General features: G+C 35.5%; 1 protein-coding gene across 1 annotated transcript in view; it reads right to left on the bottom strand.

The window, feature by feature from the left end:
* The window catches only part of COL24A1 (collagen type XXIV alpha 1 chain), a 260,287-nt gene that overhangs the window by 4,933 nt on the left and 232,316 nt on the right, over positions 1-23,038 (bottom strand). The window contains exons 53-58 of the mRNA XM_037499346.1: positions 22,524-22,559; positions 18,877-18,912; positions 18,751-18,777; positions 8,964-9,029; positions 8,176-8,344; positions 9-118 (exon numbers count right to left, since the gene is read on the bottom strand). Of these exons, the coding sequence (XP_037355243.1) occupies positions 9-118; positions 8,176-8,344; positions 8,964-9,029; positions 18,751-18,777; positions 18,877-18,912; positions 22,524-22,559 (444 nt within the window). The remainder of the gene's footprint in view (positions 1-8; positions 119-8,175; positions 8,345-8,963; positions 9,030-18,750; positions 18,778-18,876; positions 18,913-22,523; positions 22,560-23,038) is intronic.

Here is a 23,038-nt window from a genome sequence, read left to right as displayed (position 1 = left end):
AGACATACCTTTGTTACAGAAATAGGAGATAGACATGTCTGACCACCAGCAGTGAAATTGCAGAAAACCTCAATGGCATCTGAAGGGCACCCGAGATTTGGATCAATCCAGTATTTTCCTATTAATTTATTGTGTAACATGAAGATATTTAAGTCATGCTAAAATCTATTTGAATATGCTTACAGATGATACTTTCATCGTATATTTCATAGTCTTACCTATGAAAAACTTAGGTTATAAAGATATTAGGCAAATAAATACAAGCTGGAAACATGTAAAATTGACACTGAAGATACTGTTTTTTTTTTGACATACTATCATTTAAGAACATTTCATAATTCTAATAAAAAATAAGAGAATGGCTGTTTATTGCTACAATCTATACATTCAGTAACTTAAAGTGAATTGTCAATAAAAGCTGGAATTAGTGTCCTATAGGTACATATTTCTGTTTTATGTTATTATAGAGCTGAAAAGTGAATTTTTAAAATCCTACTTTATTTGTAAATGCTATTTTTGAGATAACATTGGTTTTAACAGTGTGTTTTATTTAGAAGTATAGGTTCATACCTCTTGAAATATACTACACCATACCACTCCTACCACCAAAGCATGCAAAATCTTTCACCATGGTCCCCTGGATCTCCACCCTCTTCACATCTCATCCCTCTTTTCCCCCTCCAATAGGCCTCATTTCTGCATACATTTTTTTAAAAAATGATTTTTTTTTTAAAGAAGCAACTTCTTCAGTCTTCCTGAAGAAAAATATCATGTGTAGAACTGGTAATTAGAAATAATACTTTTCAGAAAAAATGTATAAGTAAATGATTATCATTTTGTGCTGAATTTCAGATTTATGAGTGGAAAACACTAAAGTCCCTGCAGTTATTATAAACCTGCCAACTTTTGTCTTCACTGAATGCCCAGGAGAATCAAATGGGGCCTAAAGTTAGACTTTAGGAAACATTCAGACTGAAAAGTACTGAGCCAGCATCTTAATTCTAGAATAACATGCTAAAAATATTGAAACAGCACCATATTTCAAATGCAAATACAGGAATTTTTGAAAGAGATAGGTCTGCTCTTTTGCATTGAAAAGGTAAGATCATCAAACACATTTGTCAAGTGTCATTTTCTATAATAAGTAGAAATCTTTGTTAGTTCCAGTTATATCCCATAGCAAATATTCCTCAAGCTCATTCTCCACTTCCTCTGGTCTGTCTATTTGACTTTCAAAATATCCTCTCCACTATTCTTCTATTATTCTATTAATCCTTCAAAATGAATTCTTGATGAATTGGTAACTCCAGGATTAGAGGACTTCTCCTCTCCTGAAATGGTTTTCAAACTTTGGTGGCATTAGAACATCTGTTAAAACAGACATCTGGGCCCCAACCCCAGAGGTGATTCATTATGTCTGGGGCAGAGCTTGAGAATCTGTATTTTTAACAAAATCTAAATCTGGTCCAGGGATTACATCTGGAGAACTGCTGTTCTATTGAGTAGGGAAGAAAGGGGTAAAAGAGTTACCCCATTTATTCTAATCACTTCCCCCTGTTTTCTTAGAATTTTGAACATTATATGAAGTTTGTGGAAATTACAACTAGATTTCTCTACCAGGATCTAATTCAGGCTTACAATTTTATCTGATGGAACGAAATACACATTTCCATTCCCCATCTCCACTCTTCCAAGAAATAGCTAATATAAGCTAATAAATTCTGTTTTCAAAAATAAAGTTGTATTGATTAACCATTGGTTTGCAATACTATATGAATTCCAGTGGTAGTGTCCCACCTCTATATGTATAAAAATCCCACCTTACCTACCAACAAAGTTCTAGTGTCATTTATACTATCAGATTGACCTCCTCTGCCCTTTCCTCCCATTTCCAGCTCCTCCTCTTTGGTATTCTTCAGTCTAGAGCTACTAAATTTTTATAGAAAGTTTTCCATCAAGCAAACTCTCCTTGTTACATGGGATGGAATGCTGTGAATTCAGAAATGATGTTGCACAATGGTGAACTGGTAGGCATTTCATAATTTTTTTATAGATATGCTGAGCTATAAAGCTCTAGACCATAATACATCTTTTATCTAAATGTTCTAAAAGCTGGTTCTTTCCTGAAGAGACATTCCCTGCAACCCTTTTAAATTCTGTCACAGCCTTGATAGTTTTTGTGCCTGGGTGGGGCAGGAGACTCTTGCTACTCCTTACTATCTCCAGATCATTCATGCTATACTTTCTCCCTAAAACACTCCATGTTAAAATTATTGTCACCACATTGTGTCACTTATTACCAGCATAGCAAATGTGGCTGCAGAAAAACGCAATTATGCAGACGACTGGCTTCCCTTTATATTCAAATGTTTATGACTGCCAGACAACATCACCATGTTGCCCTAGCTCATTCCCAGAGTCAATATCCTAGTTAACTATTTGAAAGTTTTCCCTCTGCCCTCAAATTTATCATCCCTATTCCTTTTTGCTCATTCTTAACCTTTTAATTTCACTGAAACAATTTGAAGAAAATGTACATAAGCTCCCATTACTATGTCTACCCACAAATCTGTACTTGGACACATATATTCTACTCTTCCCTCTTAAATCATGAATAAACAGCATTCCTGTATAAGATATATCTTATCCATTATATCTTCCATTTCACACTCCCTCTCCTTTCTTTTGACTGCTGTTGTCTGCTATTTCTGCCACTTCTCATTCATGAGGTTTTTCTCAGCTTGCATTCCTGGTTCCTGCTGTTTCCTGGGCACAAAGTTATTTGTGGTAATAATTGGAGTCCTAGGATGAGGTTATCTTTATAGAAGAGTTTATTTCTCTTAGGTAGGGGGTGCTGACACTGGAATTATATTAATCCAAGTTCAAAGTGTGAGATTTTCTGAGCTATCTAGATGATGTGAAGCTAGGCTCCAATTTATAGACACGTCTCTCTTCTTACAGTTTACCTTTACTCTTAGCATAGAACACTGAAAGCGTAAACTACCTTTGGGGAACCAGTTTCCAACTTTTGACGCTTGGCCCAGAAAGCCATCAAAAGCAATACTCAGTTTCTGAACACACCCAGGGAAAAACATTTTCAGTATTGGGTTTGTCTCTCTGCTATCTTTTTCAAAAACTTGACTTGAAAAACAAAGAGAAACCCCACCAACTGGGAGAACATTTTTGCACCCAACACTAATGATAAAGGACTGATCACAAAAATCTGCAAAGAGCTGATGAGACTCAGCAACAACAAAGAAAATAATCCAGTCAAAAAATGGGCAGAAGAGCTAAAAAGAAACTTCTCTGAAGAGGAAATGCAAATGGCCAACAGACATATGAAAAAATGTTCAACATCACTTGTAATCAGGGAAATGCAAATCAAAACTACCATGAGATACCATCTCACACCAGTGAGAATGGCACATATTAAAAAAACTAGCAACAACAAATGTTGGCGAGGATGTGGAGAAAAAGGAACTCTTGTGCACTGTTGGTGGGAGTGCAAACTGGTCCAACCATTATGGAGAGCTGTGTGGAGATTTCTGGACCTACTAAACATAGAGCTTCCATATGATCCAGCAATTCCACTCCTAGGTATTTACCCAAAGGACACAGAAACATCAATTCCAAAGAGCACCTGCACTCCTATGTTTATAGCAGCACTGTTTACAATAGCTAAGCTTTGGAAACAACCCAAATGCCCAAAAGTAGATGACTGGATCAAGAAGATGTGGTACATATATACCATGGAATATTACTCAGCATTCAAAAAAGATAAACACATGCAATTTGCAGCAACATGGATGGCACTGGAAGGGATCATGCTCAGCGAAATAAGCCAAAAAGAAAAAGAAAAATACCGGATGGTCTCACTCATAGCAGGAATCTAGAAAACTTAAATAAGGGACCAGGAAAATGAATATAAGAAAGTGAAAATCAAAATCAACAAAAAACTATGAACCAGAGACACTTTTTGGGGGGTGGGGGGCGGGAGGGGAAGGATTGGGGTCAGAATGGGGCGTTTGCAATTGTATGGGGGAATATAAAAATAAAATTTAATATTAAAAAAAAAAAAAAAAAAAAACTTGACTTGAAAGTTCTTTACTGCTTTGTTAGCTATCCAATGCTTTAACTTTAAAATAAAAAAAAAAATTAGCCAGGCAGTTTAAATTACCTATTTTCTTACTGAGTATGGAAACACTCTAGATCCACCAATTTCTCTTAAAATCTGATAAAGTTTCAACTGCTACTATTCCTCTAAGATGTTCTTGTGAAGGTCATGAAAAGTCTTTATCCTGTTACACCCAGCAGCCTTTATGAATGATGTAAAGCTAAGCTACAAACTTTAGGAATGTATCCTTTCTGCCAGTTTCTCTTTAAGAGAGGAGCCCTTTGAAAGCTGAAGTTGTCCTGGGGATCAAAATACATTCTAAATTTTGATCCCCAGGACAATTTTTTTTTTTAACCATAACAAAAGTAGAGATGTCACAGCAATGCTGAAATCAAGTGCCACTTTGACCCAGATCACTTCCTCCTCAAGCACACATTTTTCTCCACACTTAATTACTTTTCCTATTTCAGTGATAGCTGCTTCTGAGTTTTCTTTGCTAGTTTCCTTTTAGCTCCCCAATCTCTAAATATTGGACACCCTAAAGTGCAGTTTTCAGACTTCTGTTCTTCTCTTTTTTAAAGATTTATTTTTTTATTTATACAATAGCTGGTGTACAGGCCAGAGGCGCAGGAGGGTGAGAGGATTCACCAGAGACAGAGTGGGGAGAAGGACAGGCAGATGGACGGAAAGCACTGCTGAGGGGAGCAGTGGGCGAGACAGGAGAGGTCTGCGCGCCATGTGGGAATATCCCTGGCTGGCTGGGAATCGAACCTGCGCTGCAGAGACTGCGGACAGCTTCACAGCACTGTGCTGAACCCGCTGTGCCACTGGGGAGACCTCTTTCTTTACCTACTTATGATGTAGTATCAGGGCATTTGACACCAGTTATATGTGACCGACTTCAACATTTTTACCACTAGTCAGGATCTCTCTCTTGAATTGTCAACTACCCACAGCAGGTCTTCAAATGTCATTTCATTTGATGCGGTTGGTCTGTTTCAGTGTAGATGAGAAAAAACTGAGGTCTGGCCAGGGCCACTGTTTGTGTGAAGTTGCACATTCTCCTCATCTGTGTGAGCATCCTCCAGTACTGGGGTTTCCTCCCACACCCTGCTGAGGTGCACTCTAGGTTAACTGATGTGTCTCAACTGCCCGGGTCAGGCTGTATGTGGGTGTGTGTGCATGTGGTGGAAGGGCAACCTGTCCAGGGCTGGTTCCTGCTTTGTACCCTGAGCTGTTGGGATAGGCTATGGCCACTGCTGACCCTGAACTGGAATATATGGGTTAGAAAATAAATGATTGAATGAATAAAATTGATTGTTTAATATTAGAAATTTTTTGGGTCTTAATTCAGACCCATATTTTTGTGATCCAGAAATATGTTTTTGGAATTTAACTCATCAACTAGCCTGTGGTTACAACTGGTATTGCATGTAATTTAAAGTCATTTCAAGCCAGTTTCTAAGGACCTATTAATGTTGAGAACTTATTGTACTTTTTGCATTTTTACTTGAATGATTAGCAACCATCTCACACTAAATATATCCAAAATTGGACTGCCATTTTCTTCAAACTTGCTTCTCCATTAACAGCAACCCTACCATTCTAGTCCCTAAGTCAAAATCAGTAGAGTTGTCCATTATCATTCCATTCCTCTCATAAATGAGATCCAAATTAGCAACAAAACTGCTGGTTCTACTTTGAAACATATTAAAAAACTTGACCATTTCTTATTTTTCCTGCTACTAATTTTAGCCCAACCCATCATCTCTTACCTGGATTATTTCAGTAATCTCAGTGGATTTTTGCACCTTGTTTTCTTCATTATATTTGCAAAACATCAATGTAATATTTTAAAAATCTAAGTCAAATCAAGTCATTTATTTGCCCCAAAACTTATAAAGGCATCCCAACTTATGCATAGTAAAAGATGGAGTAAATTTGAGCTTTCTGATATCTTAGAGAGTCTGGTTTCTTGGCATCTTTTTTATATCATTTCTTACCACTCTCTTCCTTATGCACTCTCTCCCAGACCATGTTAAGTATGCTCTTAGGCCCACAGTCTTTGAATTTGTTCTTTCTGCCCAGAAAGCTCTTTCCCTAGATTGTCTGTGGCTTGTTCCCTTATCTCCTTCTGATACTGTTTATTTTTTATAAAAATTTTTATTTATACAATAGCTGGGGTACAGGCCAGAGGCGTGGGAGGGTGAGAGGATTCACCAGAGACAAAGTGGGGAGCAGAACAGATGGACAGACCGAAAGCACTGTGAGGGAAGCAGCAGGTGCGACAGGAGAGGTCTGCTGTACCACGTGGGAATCTCCCTGGCCAGCCAGGAATCAAACCCACGCTGCAGAGACTGCAGACAGCCTCACAGAGCTGTGCTCAACCTGCTGTGCCACTGGGGAGGCCCCCTTCTAATATTGTTTAAATGGCACTTGCTCAGAGTTGCCTTATCTAACTACTCTATTTAAAACTTCAACCCCCCAACTCCACTTTCTATTCCATTCCCCTTCCCTGCTGTTTTCTGTTTCTCTATAGCTTTTAGCATCACCAAGTGATAAAATAATTTTAGACATGAAAGTCTTTTTGATACTTTGCAATCCACTCCTCTTACCTAATTCTCCTACAAGGAAGGCAGATCTTGTTCACTGACTTTGTATGTCTTCCAATGTCTTTATTCCTTTAAATCCATAGAATTGTATTTTTATGCCCTCCAATATGGGAAAGAATCAAATTAAGAGTTACTGGAGGCACCTATAACTGTAAATATTTACATATTTATATAATTAATTTAAAATTTTATTGAGGTAACATTGTAAATATCTTTTTTTGTTGTAATCGAGGGTAGAAAGTATCTATAAAAGTTACACATTTTATTAATATAAATATGTCACTTTCATCACATTTCTAGAGTGAAAGCAGATGTCTTTGGAGAAGATGTGATGTGTGTTGTATGTATATATATAATTTAAAGGGATAAAATATAGAATACTATTCACCCTTCAGAATAACAAAAAATAGGTTTGTTTTTTCAAATCAAAATGTGTCATTTTGTTAAAACTAGAGTTTTTGGCAAAAAATGGTAATTACTAACACTGTATAGCTGACCATTGACCCAATGGAAATTAAAATTAAATGACATATTATGGCAGACAGAACCTCCCCTCCTTATCAAATAATGGTAACTGCTCCACTTGCTTTAAAACCTTTCCTTGGGGCTCCCTGGTGATATAGGGGTTAAAGACACAGCTATCAAGCTATGGCCAGCCACTGTAGCATGAGTTTGATCACAAGCCAGTCAGGGAGCAAGCCACAAGGCATAGCAGCCCTCTCCTGTCTTTCCCACTGCTCCCCTCAGCAGTGTATTTCAGTAGATCTGCCTGTTCTGCTCCCCACTCTCTCTGGTGAATCCTCTTACTCCCTCATACTTCTGGTCTACACCCCAGTTCTTGTATGTATAAATAAATAATCTTTTTTTTTTAAAAACCTTTCCTTGATGGTTCTATTCTGGTTAATGGATTTGGGGTTATTAGTATAAGGAAGAGAAACTTCCCAGAATGACAAAGTACTCCATCTTCATAGTCACTGATTCTGTAATGAGGAAATTAAATTTCATTTGGTTTAAAACTAATTTCAGGGAATGTGGTACAGGGGCCCCCTGTAATATCATCATGTTGCCAACTTCATGTTAGGTGGTCCTAGCAGCTGCTCGTGTCTGTCAACCTAAAGATCAACCCTTCCTATCTTGACTTATAAGGTGAATGTGTTATATTCCAGCTACAGAGTTTAAGCAAATGACATAGTTAGGGCTCCATGGGAAAAGTTGGTGTTCAATAAGTCTATATAATAGAGACTTTTGCAAGATGAAGCTTTGAGAAAGGATACTCTGTTATCAGAAGATGACTGCTTAAGTGTTTTTGGTTTTTGATGACACTGAAATTACTTCTGCTGGGGTCTTATGGAAATTATTATGATTTGGAATGAATACACTGCAATCTCAAATGCACTGAAATTATGAAATGAAATTATACATCAAAGTTTGAGGACATCAAGAACTTACCATCTGCTACTTTGTGTTCACAGTTAAGCAAATCTTTGCAGATCCGTGCTGGGTTATCTCTTGTGCCAAGGGGATTCCTGATGCTATGCAATAAATTGCTAAGGTAGTTCAGGGTTTTGAATATGTCTGCACTGTGGTCAATTAAAGTCACTTCAGTATTCTGGTAGCTCTGCCAAGTCATCATAATAATCACGTTAGTAAAAAAACACAAAGTATCCATCATCAGTATGCAACCCTAAGGAACTGCCTAAGGATCAAGGCAGAATAAAAATGTATCCCCACTGTGTGCAAGGAGTTGGGAGTAGGATGAAAAGAATACTTTGCATTTATATATAAGTATGTGTACATGCTTAAGTATTCTTGATCCTAAATAAGAGATTAAATTCACACATACAAGTTTGGTATTCAAGCTGACACAAAACAATTATTTTGCCTACTGTATGATGTTTTTAAATACACTCTGAATGATGACAGTTTAAATAAGAAAAATGTGTAGTGATGATCATTCTCATCTTCAGCTACAATTACTTCATTTAACTATTTTCTGCAATAATTCTGCATTCTTTATTAAAAAATCATTTAATAACATTATATTTCTGCTTTAGATGTTTCCCTTAAAAACAACCTATGCATGATTAAAATCACTTTCTTTATCCTTAAAAATGGTCTTATTATTTTCAATCTTTCAAATATAATCTTTGAGATAGTCACATTTTCCTTCCCCCCCCCAAACTTCTACCTAATTTATGTATTCAGAGTGCCAATGTAAATAATGTCAGATATGTTACCTCCATCTGTAGGGCAGTATGTGAGTCAGTCAAGGCTTGAATAGCAGCATTGATATCTATTTGTTTCTGTGTAAAACAAAACCATTTGAGATCAGCAATAAGATCAACTATGAGTAAAGTCTGTAAATTCTGGAAGTACTGCCATTAAAGTATCTTAGACTTATTATCTGAAGGGGCTTTGTAACTTTTATGGTTACAAATGGTATGACAGATCCTGCAAAAATTGCTGGCTATCAGAAAGGATAATATGCTGCCTTCATCCAAGTCTCAAAAGTCTCATAATTAAAACAGGACTAAAGGCTGGAGCCCACAAACGAAAATTATTTATCGTCGCTTCATGAAAATACAAACATAAAGTAACTCAAATGAAGAAGAATGAAATATGATCACCTGTGTTAATAAATTGTAAAGTGAAGAAGAAATAGCTGTAGTAATTTTTAACAGTTAACGTTCTTGAAGGAAAATAGAATAAAATACTACTGTCCTGAGGCAGTCACCACATTCGTTTAATCTGATATTTTTGTGGTCTTAAAAAAAATTTCTGAAGTTAAAAAATGTACCATTAATCCCAAAAGGAATAATATGGCATGAATCCAATCTCCTCCTGCATTAAATTAAGGCTATTTTTAAGAAAAAGACAGCATAAACATTAGTAAAAATATTTTAGCATTTTATTTAAAGCTTGGAACTGAAAAACATGAGCTGGGAAAGCTCTGAGAAGTGGCATCTGTGTAAGAAAAATCAAACTATTTCAGAATGACTGTACTGCTAAGATATATTTTTACTTGAAGATCTATAGAATGGAAACTGTTTTAATCAGATTTATCATAACTCATAGTTGGTAATCTGTAAAACTATTTAAAATGATGGGACAATCAATAAAATGTACACTTCATTGCCTCAACATGTGGTTTTCATATTTAAAAACCATTGAGTCATTCTGTAGAGATATACTGCCAAACACGGTGATGCATGTTGAGGCATAAATAGTTAGCAAAAAGAAACTTCACCTTGTGGAGCTTAAGTCTTGTTATTATAATTTTTTCAAAAAAACAATTATATGTTGCCATATGTGCTATGAATGAAAAGTATATTAACCTGAGAAATCAGTGGTGTCAAACGGATTTGAAGAATATAAGAGGCTGTGAAGGAACAGATCATAGAAACCTTCCTTGATCTAGTGGCATTTGAATTTGGATGGTAAAGAATTGCTAGAAGGAGTAGAACAGCTATCCAGGGAGAAGTAACAATCTTGCACAAAGGCCATGAGATAAAGAAGCATGGCCTATTCAGGAAGCAGAAGGGTTAGCACAAAAGGTTGTGTGCAGATTGAGTAATTATGACCATTATTCCTGTGTGAATGAGCATATTTTGCGGAAGGGTCACACAAAACATTGCCCTTAAACACAACTGACTAAATTAAGTACTAAACAAGTCACATTTATTTTTTCCAGCCTGTTTATGATTAGGGCTTTAATCTTAGGAAACCTACCATATCAGTTCTCAAACTCTTCAGATTTAGGCTCCTTTTGCATTTTAAAATATTTTAAGTCCTTCATAAAAACATTAGTTCAAAAGGAAACTTGTACTTCTAAGTTAATTGCAGCACTATTTACAATAGCTAAAATATAGAAACAACCTAAGTGCCTCAAAACAATGACTGAATCAAGAAGATGTGGTATATATACACCATGGGATACTATTCAGCAATCAAAAAAGTAAATGTATGTCACTTGCAGCATTGTGGATGGAGCTGGAAGGGATTATGCTCAGTGAAGTCAGAAGGAAAAAAAAAATATCGGATGGTTTCACTTATAGGAGGAACACAGGAATACCATACAAGGGATCAGAAAAAAAAAAAGGACAAAATAAGCAGGCAAACTATAAATCAGAGACATTCAACAGAGGAGCAGGGAGGGATAGTAAAAATATGTTAGTAAAAATATTTTTTTAAATTAAGATATTAATGCAAGGGAGTTTTATTAACTTTATTTTGGGGGGTTTGTTATTTTATCATTATACATTTTTAAAATATACATCATTTTTCATTTTTGCACAATGTATGCATTTTCATCTTGGTTATATTCCCCATACAATTCCCACCCCCCTTATTTTCACTCTAATCCCTCCTCCCCTCCCCTCCTAGTGTGTCTCTGGTTTATAGTTGCTTGTTGATTTTGATTTTTACTTTATTATAATTAATCTTTTTCCTGGTCTCTTATTTAGATTTTCTAAAAGCAAAAATATTTTAATGAAAAGTATTTTCCAGAATAAAAAATTAGTGAGTGCATTTTTAATAGCTAGATTCTCATATTTGTTTCTATCCCAATATGTTATGATGTTATTTTAATTAAAGTAAATGTAGACAATCTGGTCTTAGAGATATGCAGTTGAAAAATGATTAATAGTTATTTTCAGATAATTCTGAGTATTCTTCTTTGATATTATACCAAAACAAGTGGTTTCTTGAGGAATAATTGAAATATGCAATTTTAAACCATATCTATGGACTTTCTTTTGTATTCTTTTATATTTTAAAATAGATGGGTCTATCTTAAACATGGAAAATATTGGCTCATGGAATAATATAGCGTCTATAAATACTGATAAATTTTTCTAATATCAAAAAATTACACTCATTAACATCATTAACAATCTCATCAGAAGAACCTAAGTATGAGAAGTAGTCAAACTCATAGTTGTGGATACAAATCTCCCTAATTCTTATTTTTGCTTGAAAATTTGAAATGTATTAATGGCATCACATTCTGCCAACTGTTTTCTTTGAAATGCCAGGATCACTTGTTTTTAAGAAAACTTCTGTTTGATGTCTAAATAACATTGTTAGTCTGTGAAATAGTAACTGGTATTCCATGAAAAAGAGCAGTAAGTTTAGACTTTAACTCAAACAATTTCAAAGTGCTTTTATTTGAGTACTTCAGTCAGAAGTGTTTTATATGTTCTTCCATTTCATCACACAGATTATTAAATGATGTGTACTCAAGATTAGAGAATTAGAAGACAACAAAAATAGTGGTGTAATGCCTTCCCATAATCCTTTCATCTATAAAAGCAATGAGGAAACTGGAAAAAATGTCAGAATGAAGTTTTTCAGAATTACGGAAACTAATAAAATGCTTTAGCAATCTGGAATGCATGTATTTATTTGAGAAAAATAGCTGAATCTTGACAAAGGCCATAAACATTATGAAGCTTTAACTTGCTCTATCCCTATGTCCCTATTTCTAACTCTGTGGAAGCCTTGAAATCTAACATAATCACAGTGAAAACAAGAACTCTGGAAACCACAGGAGGGAACAGAATGGGATTGGAGGTGTTTGAAGCCTCATTTCCAGGAATTATAATTATTTGACCTGTCTGGTAGTTCTCTAGAAAACATCACTTGCATGGCTATCTTTATTTTATGTGACTCAGAGCACATTCAGTTAAAGAAGACTTTAACACAAGAGCACTTTTCAAAAATATTTAGAGAGAATTGTTTAATTTTGTGGCTGCCTGAAGAAGTGAAAAATTGTTAGGACAAACAATAGGCTAACAAAAAGCTTACAAGGAAAAACTGAACAATATGATGTCCATAGAGACTTTGATAAGTTGAGACGCTCCTGGGAATCTAAAAATTTACGTGTAGGCCCATACTCATGAGAAACTGGAGAAGACTAAGCTATCCCCTGGCTAACCTCCAGGCTTTGTGAAAGCAGGAAGTGAAGGAGAAGTACAGTAGACAAATGCCTGGCTGAAGAGTGAGGGGGTGTTTCAACATACACCTAAGGACCTGTGGCAGCAATTAGGAGACTCACTGATTCTGACATTTAAGGGAATATGTCTGCTGAGTAAAGACTTTATTGGTCAGACATAGCAATGAGTACAGACTATAAAATTCAGAAAAGTCACTAAGCAAACAACTATACCAATGAGTAGCAAGGGGAAGGGCAGAATTTGATTTTGAGAGGTACCATATAATATTATTTAAAATGTCCAATTTTCAATAAAAATTGTAAAGTATACAAAAGAACATTGAAATATAGCCCATATATAAGGGGGGGGGGAGGAAGCAATTAATAAAAACTGACCCTGAAGAAGTCCAGATGTGAGACTTAGTAGACAAAGACTTTAGTGGGGTATTTTAGTTATATTAAAAAAAGCTAAAGAAAACCATGCCTAGGAACAAAAGGAAAGTATACAAAAGATATCTTACTAAATAAAGAATACCAATAGAGAGAAAGAAATTATGGAAAAGAAGCAAATATAAATTCTGTCATTGAAAGATACCATAATAATTGAAATGAAAATTTGCTAGAGAGGCTCAGCAGATTTCAGTAGGCAGAAGAATCTGTAAACTTGAGAATAGGTTTATTGAGATTATATAGTCAAAAAAGTATGAGATACTATAAAATATACCAACATATGCATAATAGAAGTCTCAGATAGAGAGAGAAAAAGGAACAGAAAGGCTATTTCAAGAAATAAAGGCTGAGAATATCCCAAATTTGATAAAAGCCAGACATTTTTCCAAAGAAGATATTTGAATAGCTACCTGTCATAGAAGGTATATAAGCTAATAAACATATGAAAAATATATTCAACATCAAAATCATACAATCATTAGGGAAAAAGCAAATCAAAAAGAGTTATATAGACACCACTTGACATCCATTAGGATGAATGTTATTAAAAAAAAAAAAAAAAACCGTGCCTCCTCAATGGCGCAGCGGCTGAGCGCTGGGCTGCGAAGCTGCCCACAGCCTCTGCAGCACCGCTTCCATCCCTGGCCGCCAGGGGAGGGTCCCACATGGCGCGCAGACCTCTCCTGCAGCCTGTTCTGCTCCTCACTCTGGCTCTGGTGAATTCTCTCACCCTCCCACGCTTTTGACTGTACCCAGTGCTAGTATAAATAAATAAATAAATCTTAAAAAAAATTCACATCGTAATATTTCTAAAACAAAAAAAAAACCAAAAAAAAAACAAAAAACACACCAAAATGTAATAAGTGTTCACAAGGATATGGTGAAATTAGAATCTTCTGCATTGTTAGTGGGAATGTTAAATGATGCCCTGCTATGGAAGATGGTATAGCAGTTCTTCAAAAATATTAAACATGAAAGTACCATATGGATATGTACCAAAAAAGTATTAAAAGCAGGGAACTCAAACAGATATTTGTACACTTATGTTTATAGTATTATTATTCACAATAGCTAAAAGGTAGAAGCAATCTAAATGTTCATCTGGATAAACCAAACATGTTATAGACATACAATGGAATATTATTCAGTCTTAAAACAGAAAGGGATTCTAATATATGCTACAACATGGATGAATCTTGAAGACATTATGCTAAATGAAATAAATTGGTCAAAAAAGGACAAATACTATATGACTCCACAATTTTAAGGCATCTGAGAAGTCAAAATAGAAAGTAGAATGCTGTCTGCAGGAACTGGGGAGAGTGTAATGGGGAATTATGCTTAATGGATATGGAGTTTAAATACTGGAGGATGAAAGAAGGCATGAGTGGAGGTGATGGCTGCAGTTCAAGGAATTCCCAGTTCTAGGAATTGATCCTCCAGATATTCTATAAAATGATATGCATACAAACAAAACATGCATACTCTGTATTATGAAAGGATTGGCAACAACTTTAATGACCATTAACAGAGGACTGGAGGAGTGAATAAATTGCAGGATATTCTTAAGTAACATGACCTTGTCTTACTTTCTGCGAGTATGGGGTAGTAAAGAATATAATGACTTTTCATTGATTTTAGTGTAGGATTTGGTAATTGATTCACACTGAGGTACCAGAAACTTTAACCACCATCACTGCAAATGTCAACTCAATGAATAAAGGATTTTTTTGAACAGGTATTAGAAAAAAATGCATAAAGCTTGAACACTCATGAATTTTCTTGGCAATATCCATATTCCTCTAATACCAATGTATTCCAAAAACCTAGTTCATCCCTAGCACATAATAGGCATCCAATTAGCTGAATTTATTATTTTCCCCAATTAGTATTTTCCCCTGAGGCAGGCCCAGGGGATTGTATTAAGAAACAATAATCATCTATTTTGGGGCATTTGGGTTGTTTCCATAGCTATAAACATAGGGGTGCAGGGGGAGAGGAGGGAGTAGGATCAAAACAAGAGGGGGTGGGAATTGTGTGGGGACTATAACCAAGATGAAAATGCATATATTGTGCAAAACTGAAAAATGTAAAAAATATAAAAAATTAATAAAATAAAAAGAAACAATAATCATTAAAATCATTAAATGAGACCAATTGTGTGAGTTTCAAAATATACAGACAATGACTGATGCACAGGAGTTGCTTTTCAGAGGGGATGAAAATGTTTTGAAACTAACCAGTAGGAATGGTTGGTTGCACAATGTAGTGGATCTACCAAAAGCAGCCTGGTGCTGGGAAGTTACTCAGCAGCATCTAAGTGCCCACAACTGAGTTTAAAACTCTTATTAGTTGCAGTGCAGGAATCCATGTAGAGAGAACATATTCTCACATGAAAATTACTTCAGGTTTATATAAACATGAAGAGAGAATAAGGAATAATCAGAATGGTGGGACTACTGAGTGAAATTAGAAAGAATTATTGAATCTGGGGAATATAATCCTCATAGTTCTCTCCCAACTCATTTAAGTGAAATGTAGAGCTAGTCTAGACATACCAGTATTTTGAGCAGTGTTATTTTCCAGGCATCTGAAATCTTAAAATCACTGGATGATGAAAATATTGATGGAATAAAAACTAAGTTCATGTTATGGACCTCTTCATGGTAGAGCAATTGCTTGTTTTAGGGATCCAGGGTTATACTGGTAACTATCACTTCTCAATCCACAAATTCAGGCTTCACTGTCAACCAATTAGTTAAATAAATCAGTTGAAAATCCCTTCTCATTAAGTGATTTTTTTTTAAAGATTTCTTTATGCATACAAGAACTGGGGTGGAGGCCAGAGGTGTGGTAGGGTGAGAGGATTCACCAGAGACAGTGGGGAGCAGAAGAGGCAGATCTACTGAAATACACTGCTGAGGTGAGCAGTGGGTGAGACAGGAGAAGTCTGCTGCATCATGAGGTTGCTCCGGCCAGGGTTGCTCCCTGGCCGGAGATTGAACTCATGCTGCAGTGGCTGGTGATAGCTTGATAACTACATCTTTAATTCCTGCGCCACCAGAGAGGCCCTCATTTAGTGATTTTATTAACGATTATTGTTTCCACCCCATTCTACACGGCAGATCACATACCCATCTTGTTCTTCTCTTTATTCCAACTAGCATTTTCAGTTACCTTTGACATCCTGTAGTAGATTTCTTTGTTAGTTCCTGTACATCTTAGCATGTACACTGAGGTCTGGTCATCACCCCAATAATATCCTCATATTCAAATGTGCCACCAATATATATCCCTTTTTCCTGAAACATTTCCTCTTAGCTCTTCTATTTAGGAATTTGGTTAGGAAAATTACTTTTTTTCAGAGGTCTTAAAAAGGGCTTTGGATTAGATTATAAGTTTTCAATTTATTTTGATCTACAGTAAGAAATAAATTTTTACATTATGACACAGTTAACACAAACTTAGTTACTGAAAGTTTGACAAAACCATATTTAGTATTACAGTGGTGATATACTTTTGCTTATTTATGTAAATTTAGATAACATAAAATTTATCATGTTAATGGTTTTCCACTTTAAAGCATCCAATTCAGTTGATTTTGGTAGCTCCACTGGGTTGTGCAACCATTCCCATTACTTATTTTCAAAACATTTCATTATCTCTAAAAGGAAATCCATGCACATTAAACAGTCACTCAGTATATTTTGAAACTCATTTAGTTGGTCTCATGGTCCACTGACTAATGAATCCAAACAGTCTGAAATAATTACCAAAAGTTAGTAAGAGGGCTGCCTCCATGTAAGTGAGGTCTTCTAGCTTGGGGAATTCCTACTAAAATTTTCTAGAGACGTGACTTGCTTTTTCATGTTCATTCATTCATTACTAGGCACTATTAAGGACTTGATTGGAAAATAAATAGCTAATATAAATAGACTTAAAAAAATAGTCCCTACCTCTAGAGCTCATAATCTAGCAGAAGGAAACTGGCATGAAAATAAATGCCTATGAATGAAGCAGGGGAAGTGATCAGTTCTATCTTGCAGTGTGATGAGGGGATGGAATTAAAAGTTTTACAGAAGATATGATCATAAGATGAGGTACATAGACAATGTAGCTATTTTCTGACTGACATTTAAAATTCTGCTCCAGAACCCTTTTCTCAAAGCTATATGGCTAATTTTCTACAAAGGACTCTGCAAATTCCAGAAAGACAGAATAAGGCAATTGGCTTTCATACTGACCAAGCAAAAGGAAGAAAGGGAAGGAGAAAAGAAGGAAACACAGACTAACATTTTGAGCACCTATAATGTGCTAAGCTCCTGTATTTTCTCATTTAATCTCCCAATAATTCTTTAAAATATATATTCTTATCCATATTTTGCTTAAACCAAAAACCTTTCAAGTGTCCTACTTCATTTGGGTGTACAGGAACCTATGTGCAAACATCTCCCAAGTGTGATAGGGACATAATGCCACAAAGTCTGGAACTTCAATGTGAAAATTTTCACTAAAGACTTCTATTTCCAAATGATGTGTGGTTTTTAGAAATTATTATTTCTTGGGAAGGCAGCAACGACACATCAAAGTCATTTTAAGGTGGGAAGGCAACAGATGAGGGTACTTTTACCCACACATTATGGGAATGCAGGGGGAAAAGGAGAATAGAGAAGTGGAGAGTAATTTGATGACTTAAAGACATTCCCACTGAGGTTCACACAAGGAGTTCAGCCCCATCAGTCAGTTGGTCAGAAAGGGGGAGCAATTTAAAAAAGCATAGAGAGGTAAGTCTCCCATTTTCAAGACAATAGTATTATGTGGGACATTTCACTTGAAACATTTCTTGCCCCAGTGAAAAAGACAGGGGATTAAAACATTCCCAGCCTGCTGAGAGTTGATCACACTGATCTACCGACTATAGCTGTTAGAGATACCAGAGTAGTGTGTGGAAATCAGCAAGACTTGGAAGGCATAGAACTGGCCATTGTTTGAGACTGTGGAACCTATAGTCTCCCTTATTGCAGGAACTCTGCCAAGGACCATTGTACTTGACCAGAGCACTGTAGGATTAGGGTATGGGTGAGGTTGGGATGGAAGAAGACATCTTGTAGGAAGGCAAATGAAGACCAAACTTAGAAAATCAGAGACCTGGGGATAATAGCTGACAGTGAAGCAACAGAAGTGTTACCTACAAGACAAGGGTAGCAAATTTTGGATTGTAATAGTTTCATAGCAAGCAAACACATGAAAAACTTGAGGGTTTTTACAGCCACTAGCAATTGAAGATTATGCATGTAAAGCCTAAGAAGTGGATAACTTTGGTTGGCAATAAAGAACAATAAAAAAGAAGAACTAGGACCCAAAAGTAGGAAGAAATTAGGAGGGAGTATTTTTTGAAGGTTTCTTATGTCAGGTACTGTTCTGAGGGCTTTACTTCTTATTTAAAGCTCAAATCTACCCAAGCCATTCCATCCTTATTTTATAGATAAGACGTCTGAAATTTGGATTTCAAATTAACATGCTTGGGCTGACTCTATATCAGACTAGCAAAAGGAACAGTTCCTGAGGTACACCTTTTAAAATGGAGTTAATAGGAGAAATTTACAAATCAATATGATATACCAACATCAAATAAAACTTACTCTTGGACCCGGTGCTCCAGGTGGACCCTATAACATAATAAATTTTAAAAAGTATTTGTTTAGTAGATAAACAATTAAGTTTTATAAGCATCAACAGTAAACAGATATAAATGTAAATAAACTCACTGGAGGCCCCGGTTGACCTCTTGGTCCTTGGGGACCCTGAAAGAAATGGAAAAAAAACACAATATGAACATAGTATTCTTTTGATTTGATGTAAGCAAAAAAACTAAAATTTAACTTCTACCATCACCTTTTTGTGTGAGGTAAATGACAATACTCAAAGCTGTTTTAGTATTTTGAAGCTATATGCTCTTGTACTTAGCTATAACCCACATTCATGAATGAGCTGGATATTTAAGTTTTATTGCTATTATTACTAGAGACTGAATTATTCATTTAAATATAAATGTAACATTTAAAATATTAAAACTGTCCCTGGATGTATTCTCTGTTATTTCTACCTGCTGTCCATCTATCACAGATGGTATTCTTAGACACCTCTTCTTTTATTTCAAAATTCACCTATAAGTTGGTTACTACTATTGATTTCATCTCCAAACTTATCCAAAACACTTTTCTATCATAGCAACTCTCTTAGTTGAGGGCTAATCATGTACTATGGCCTGAATGTTTGTGTCCCCCATTCATACCCCAAACAAATTCATATATTGAAGAACTACTCTACAATGTGAGCATATTTAGAGGTAAGACTTTTGGGAAATAATTAGATCACAAGGGTTGAGCCCTCATGAGTGGTAGTACCCTTGAAAAAAAGTCATAAGAGTGATAATCTCTTTCTCCACCATGTGAGGTTATCACCAAGATGGGCCTCTGCAAATCAGGGAAAGATCCCTTATAGGTCCTCATTATATATCAAATCTACCAGCACCTTGATGTTGGACTTCCCAGTCTCTAGAACTGTGGAAATAAATGTTTGTTGATTAAGCCACCTGATCAATGGCAATGTGTTTTAGATGCCCAAACTAAGACATCTTGTTTTGCTTAGATTCCTAATCTGACTTCCTGACTTTATTCTCTTCACTATGCTAACTACCTTTTACTTGCAGAATGGAAATCTAGGCATGTCATTATATAGTTAAAATCACGTGACTTTTTATTGCTTAGAGGATAGAGAATGAATTTCTTAATGGTGATAGCTACTATTTTCTGAGAACTCACTATGTGTCAAATTGTGTATGGCACTGTATGCCAATGGTATGATTTATTTCCATTTTTACAGTTAAGGAAATGAACTGGCTAACCAGCAAATCAGGGGCAGAGCTTAAATGAAAATCCAAGTCAAATAGATACAAAAATATATGTTATTATTAAATGTGTATCCCATCCCTGTTTCTTTAAGGTCTGGGCCTCATTTCCACTTACTATCTCTAATACATCTTATACTTCATGGATAAACAATTACTTGCAGACTTGGAAGCTTTCATGGTTTCCACATCTGCATTCTCTTGCAAGTGACCGTTCCCTGACCAAGAATGCTCCTCCTTATGTTTTCTATCTAACTCCCATTCCAACACCTTTTAAAAACTCAATATCCACCTTGCTTATCTACCATGCTGCCTCTTTCCTGCTCAACTAACCACTCCTGCTGGATCGCATAGTATGTAACATAATGGAAAGCCTCTACACCCTTAAAAATATCTTAATAAGCTTTATGTTTTCTAGAACTATAGTGCCTAGTACACAGTTGTACAAAAATTGTTACTGAAAGAATAATGTTAAGATTAACCAATGGGCCTTCCTGGTGGCGCAGGTGGTTGAGCGCCGCTGCTGTCTGCAGCTTCTGCAGTGCGGGTTCGATCCCGGCTGGCCGGGGAGAATCCCATATGGTGTGGCAGACCTCTCCTGTTTCGCTCACTGCTTTCCTCAGCAGTGATTTTCATCGGTCTGCCTGTTCTGTCCCCCACTCTGTCTCTGGTGAATCCTCTCACCCTCCCATGCATCTGGTCTGTACCCCAGATCTTGCATAAATAAATAAATAAATCTTTAAAAAAAGATTAACTAGTATTAATTTAGAAAGCAGAATAATTAAAATGTATATACTAATGTGAAAAATTATGTTGATGTTTTTCCAAAATGAAACAATTGTAATCAATTAAGTAATCACTGAAATGTCTGCTCAAAATTTAACTTACTTGATGGTTAATTAAATTTTAAGATGACATTGAGCCACAGTTAGATTATGGTAAGATGGAAAGGCAAAAGTTATTGTCAGCTGAGTTTTGAATAATATTGATGCCGTGTTTGACTTAATACTGACGCCATGTTTGATTTGTACTAAGTATATTTTATTAATAAAATTGTTGATCCTAAATATACTGTGATAACTAGAACAAATAGCACTGGGTAACTTTAAAAGGATGGAGAAATCCAATACCATGACTGCAGGACATTTCTTAGTTTGCATGTTTATGATTACAATTTAAAGCAGACAATGTATATAACTTGTACCTCAGAAGCTTCATGGTAAGTTAGGGACATGTTGTGTAGGAAATAACCTTTTAAATATACAGAGACTCAGAGTGAATTTGGCTGTGCAAGTCTGTCCATTATGAATCAAAATTGCAAAAATAAACAATTAACATTTCACCCCACTTACCATATTTATTACATTTGCAAAATCTCACTAATAGTTCAGTATAAAATATATATCCTATTTTTGACTTTGAAGGAGGAATTGAAATGGGGAAATTATTTCTAACTGCTGATTTTACTGTGTTCATGTCAGCCTACCCAGAACAAGTTAGATCATCACAAATATGATCAAACTTTTAAACCAAACAAGACAGGGCAGGATAACCCTAATAAAACAACTACACAGAATAGAGCCAAGAGAAACAATATATTATTCCAACATTATAACATTTATTGGTACTTTTTTTTATTCTTCTAGCTAACACACTATTAAGAAAAAGTGATTCACTCTCTCAAGATAAATGTAGAATTCCTTTTGGATTCATACATGATCTGAAACCACATAATTTCCTTTCATCTGCTAATTAATGTAATTGCAACTTATTTATTTTGAGACCAAACATACCCTATAGTGAAATGCAGAAATTTCAGTGTCATCATGTAATCTCATTACTTTTCAATCTAGATTTTACTACTATCTTTACATTTATTTTTATGTGGCTTTTATAATTGGTTTCCACTCCCCTGATTTTACTACATGCCTTACCAGTTTATGGTTGCTGCTTTAATAAATTCAGCATGATTTGCTCAGAAAGTGATGCCTTTACAAAATACATTCTAACTCAGAAGAACTGGCATCAGATATGTGGGAAACAGTGTCAGTATAATCCATTTAGGTCCTGAAATTGCTGTGTACACTTTGTCCATCCTTGCGTCATTGTTTCTGACTGCCTGAAATACACAACTAACGATTGCTCCTGCTTTGTAGTCCTCTTCCACGCAGACTGTACTTAGGGTTATATACCTGAAATGAACTGGCACCGCTCTTGTTCTGGAACCTACACCTCCTTTCCTGATGCCTTACAAGACAAATATTCCATTTCACACAGCAATCTGGAAAAAGTGTGACTGGCGGGTTCTTAAACATGCTTAGGACTTATCAGGTTTCACTATGATATGCTATGAGAATTGGTTCTACTTATTAAAATCTATAATTTTATTTTCATTCCACAGTATCAGAGACATAATAATGAACAAATCAAACATGGTCCTTATTTTCATAGACCTTATAACCTAATGACAAGTGATACTTTAACCACAAATTTAGTTAGACTTACAGTTTCACCTCTGAAGCCCCTTTCACCTCTTGGTCCCTAAAAGTAAAAAAAGTTAGTTTAGCATTACTGATATTTATAAAATGTATTTGAGACTGTATAAAGAAACATGACAATTTATATTATTTTTTCTATCCAGCAAGATTTAGTGAATTCGCATATATTTCATTTTTCTTTTCCTAAGTAAAGCAAAGCAAAACAAAAACTATTGATTCATCACACTATTTCACTATCCACATCTTCATGTAAAGTGAGACAGGGAAAATAAGCTACTTAGTCATTCCATTAAGTCAAACAGCTGACCTGAAAATCAAATATAAAACAAGGTAGTCTAGAAAAGGTTAAAATTCTTCTAATAATTATTTCTCTTAGCCTCCAAAGACCTTGTTTCTGAGATGATTTCCTCTTTTGTTTCTATTTTTCCTTCTGAGCTATATTCCACAAATTTTGATATGTTCCATATATTTTCATTCAATTCAAAATATTTTCTACCCTTCTTTGAGACATCTTCTTTGGTC

The sequence above is a fragment of the Talpa occidentalis genome, unplaced genomic scaffold (genome assembly GCF_014898055.3).
Source record: "Talpa occidentalis isolate TD23 unplaced genomic scaffold, MPIMG_talOcc4v2.1 talOcc4.9, whole genome shotgun sequence".
NCBI classification, from domain to species: domain Eukaryota; kingdom Metazoa; phylum Chordata; class Mammalia; order Eulipotyphla; family Talpidae; genus Talpa; species Talpa occidentalis.
This window is presented reverse-complemented; position numbering and strand designations above follow the sequence as displayed.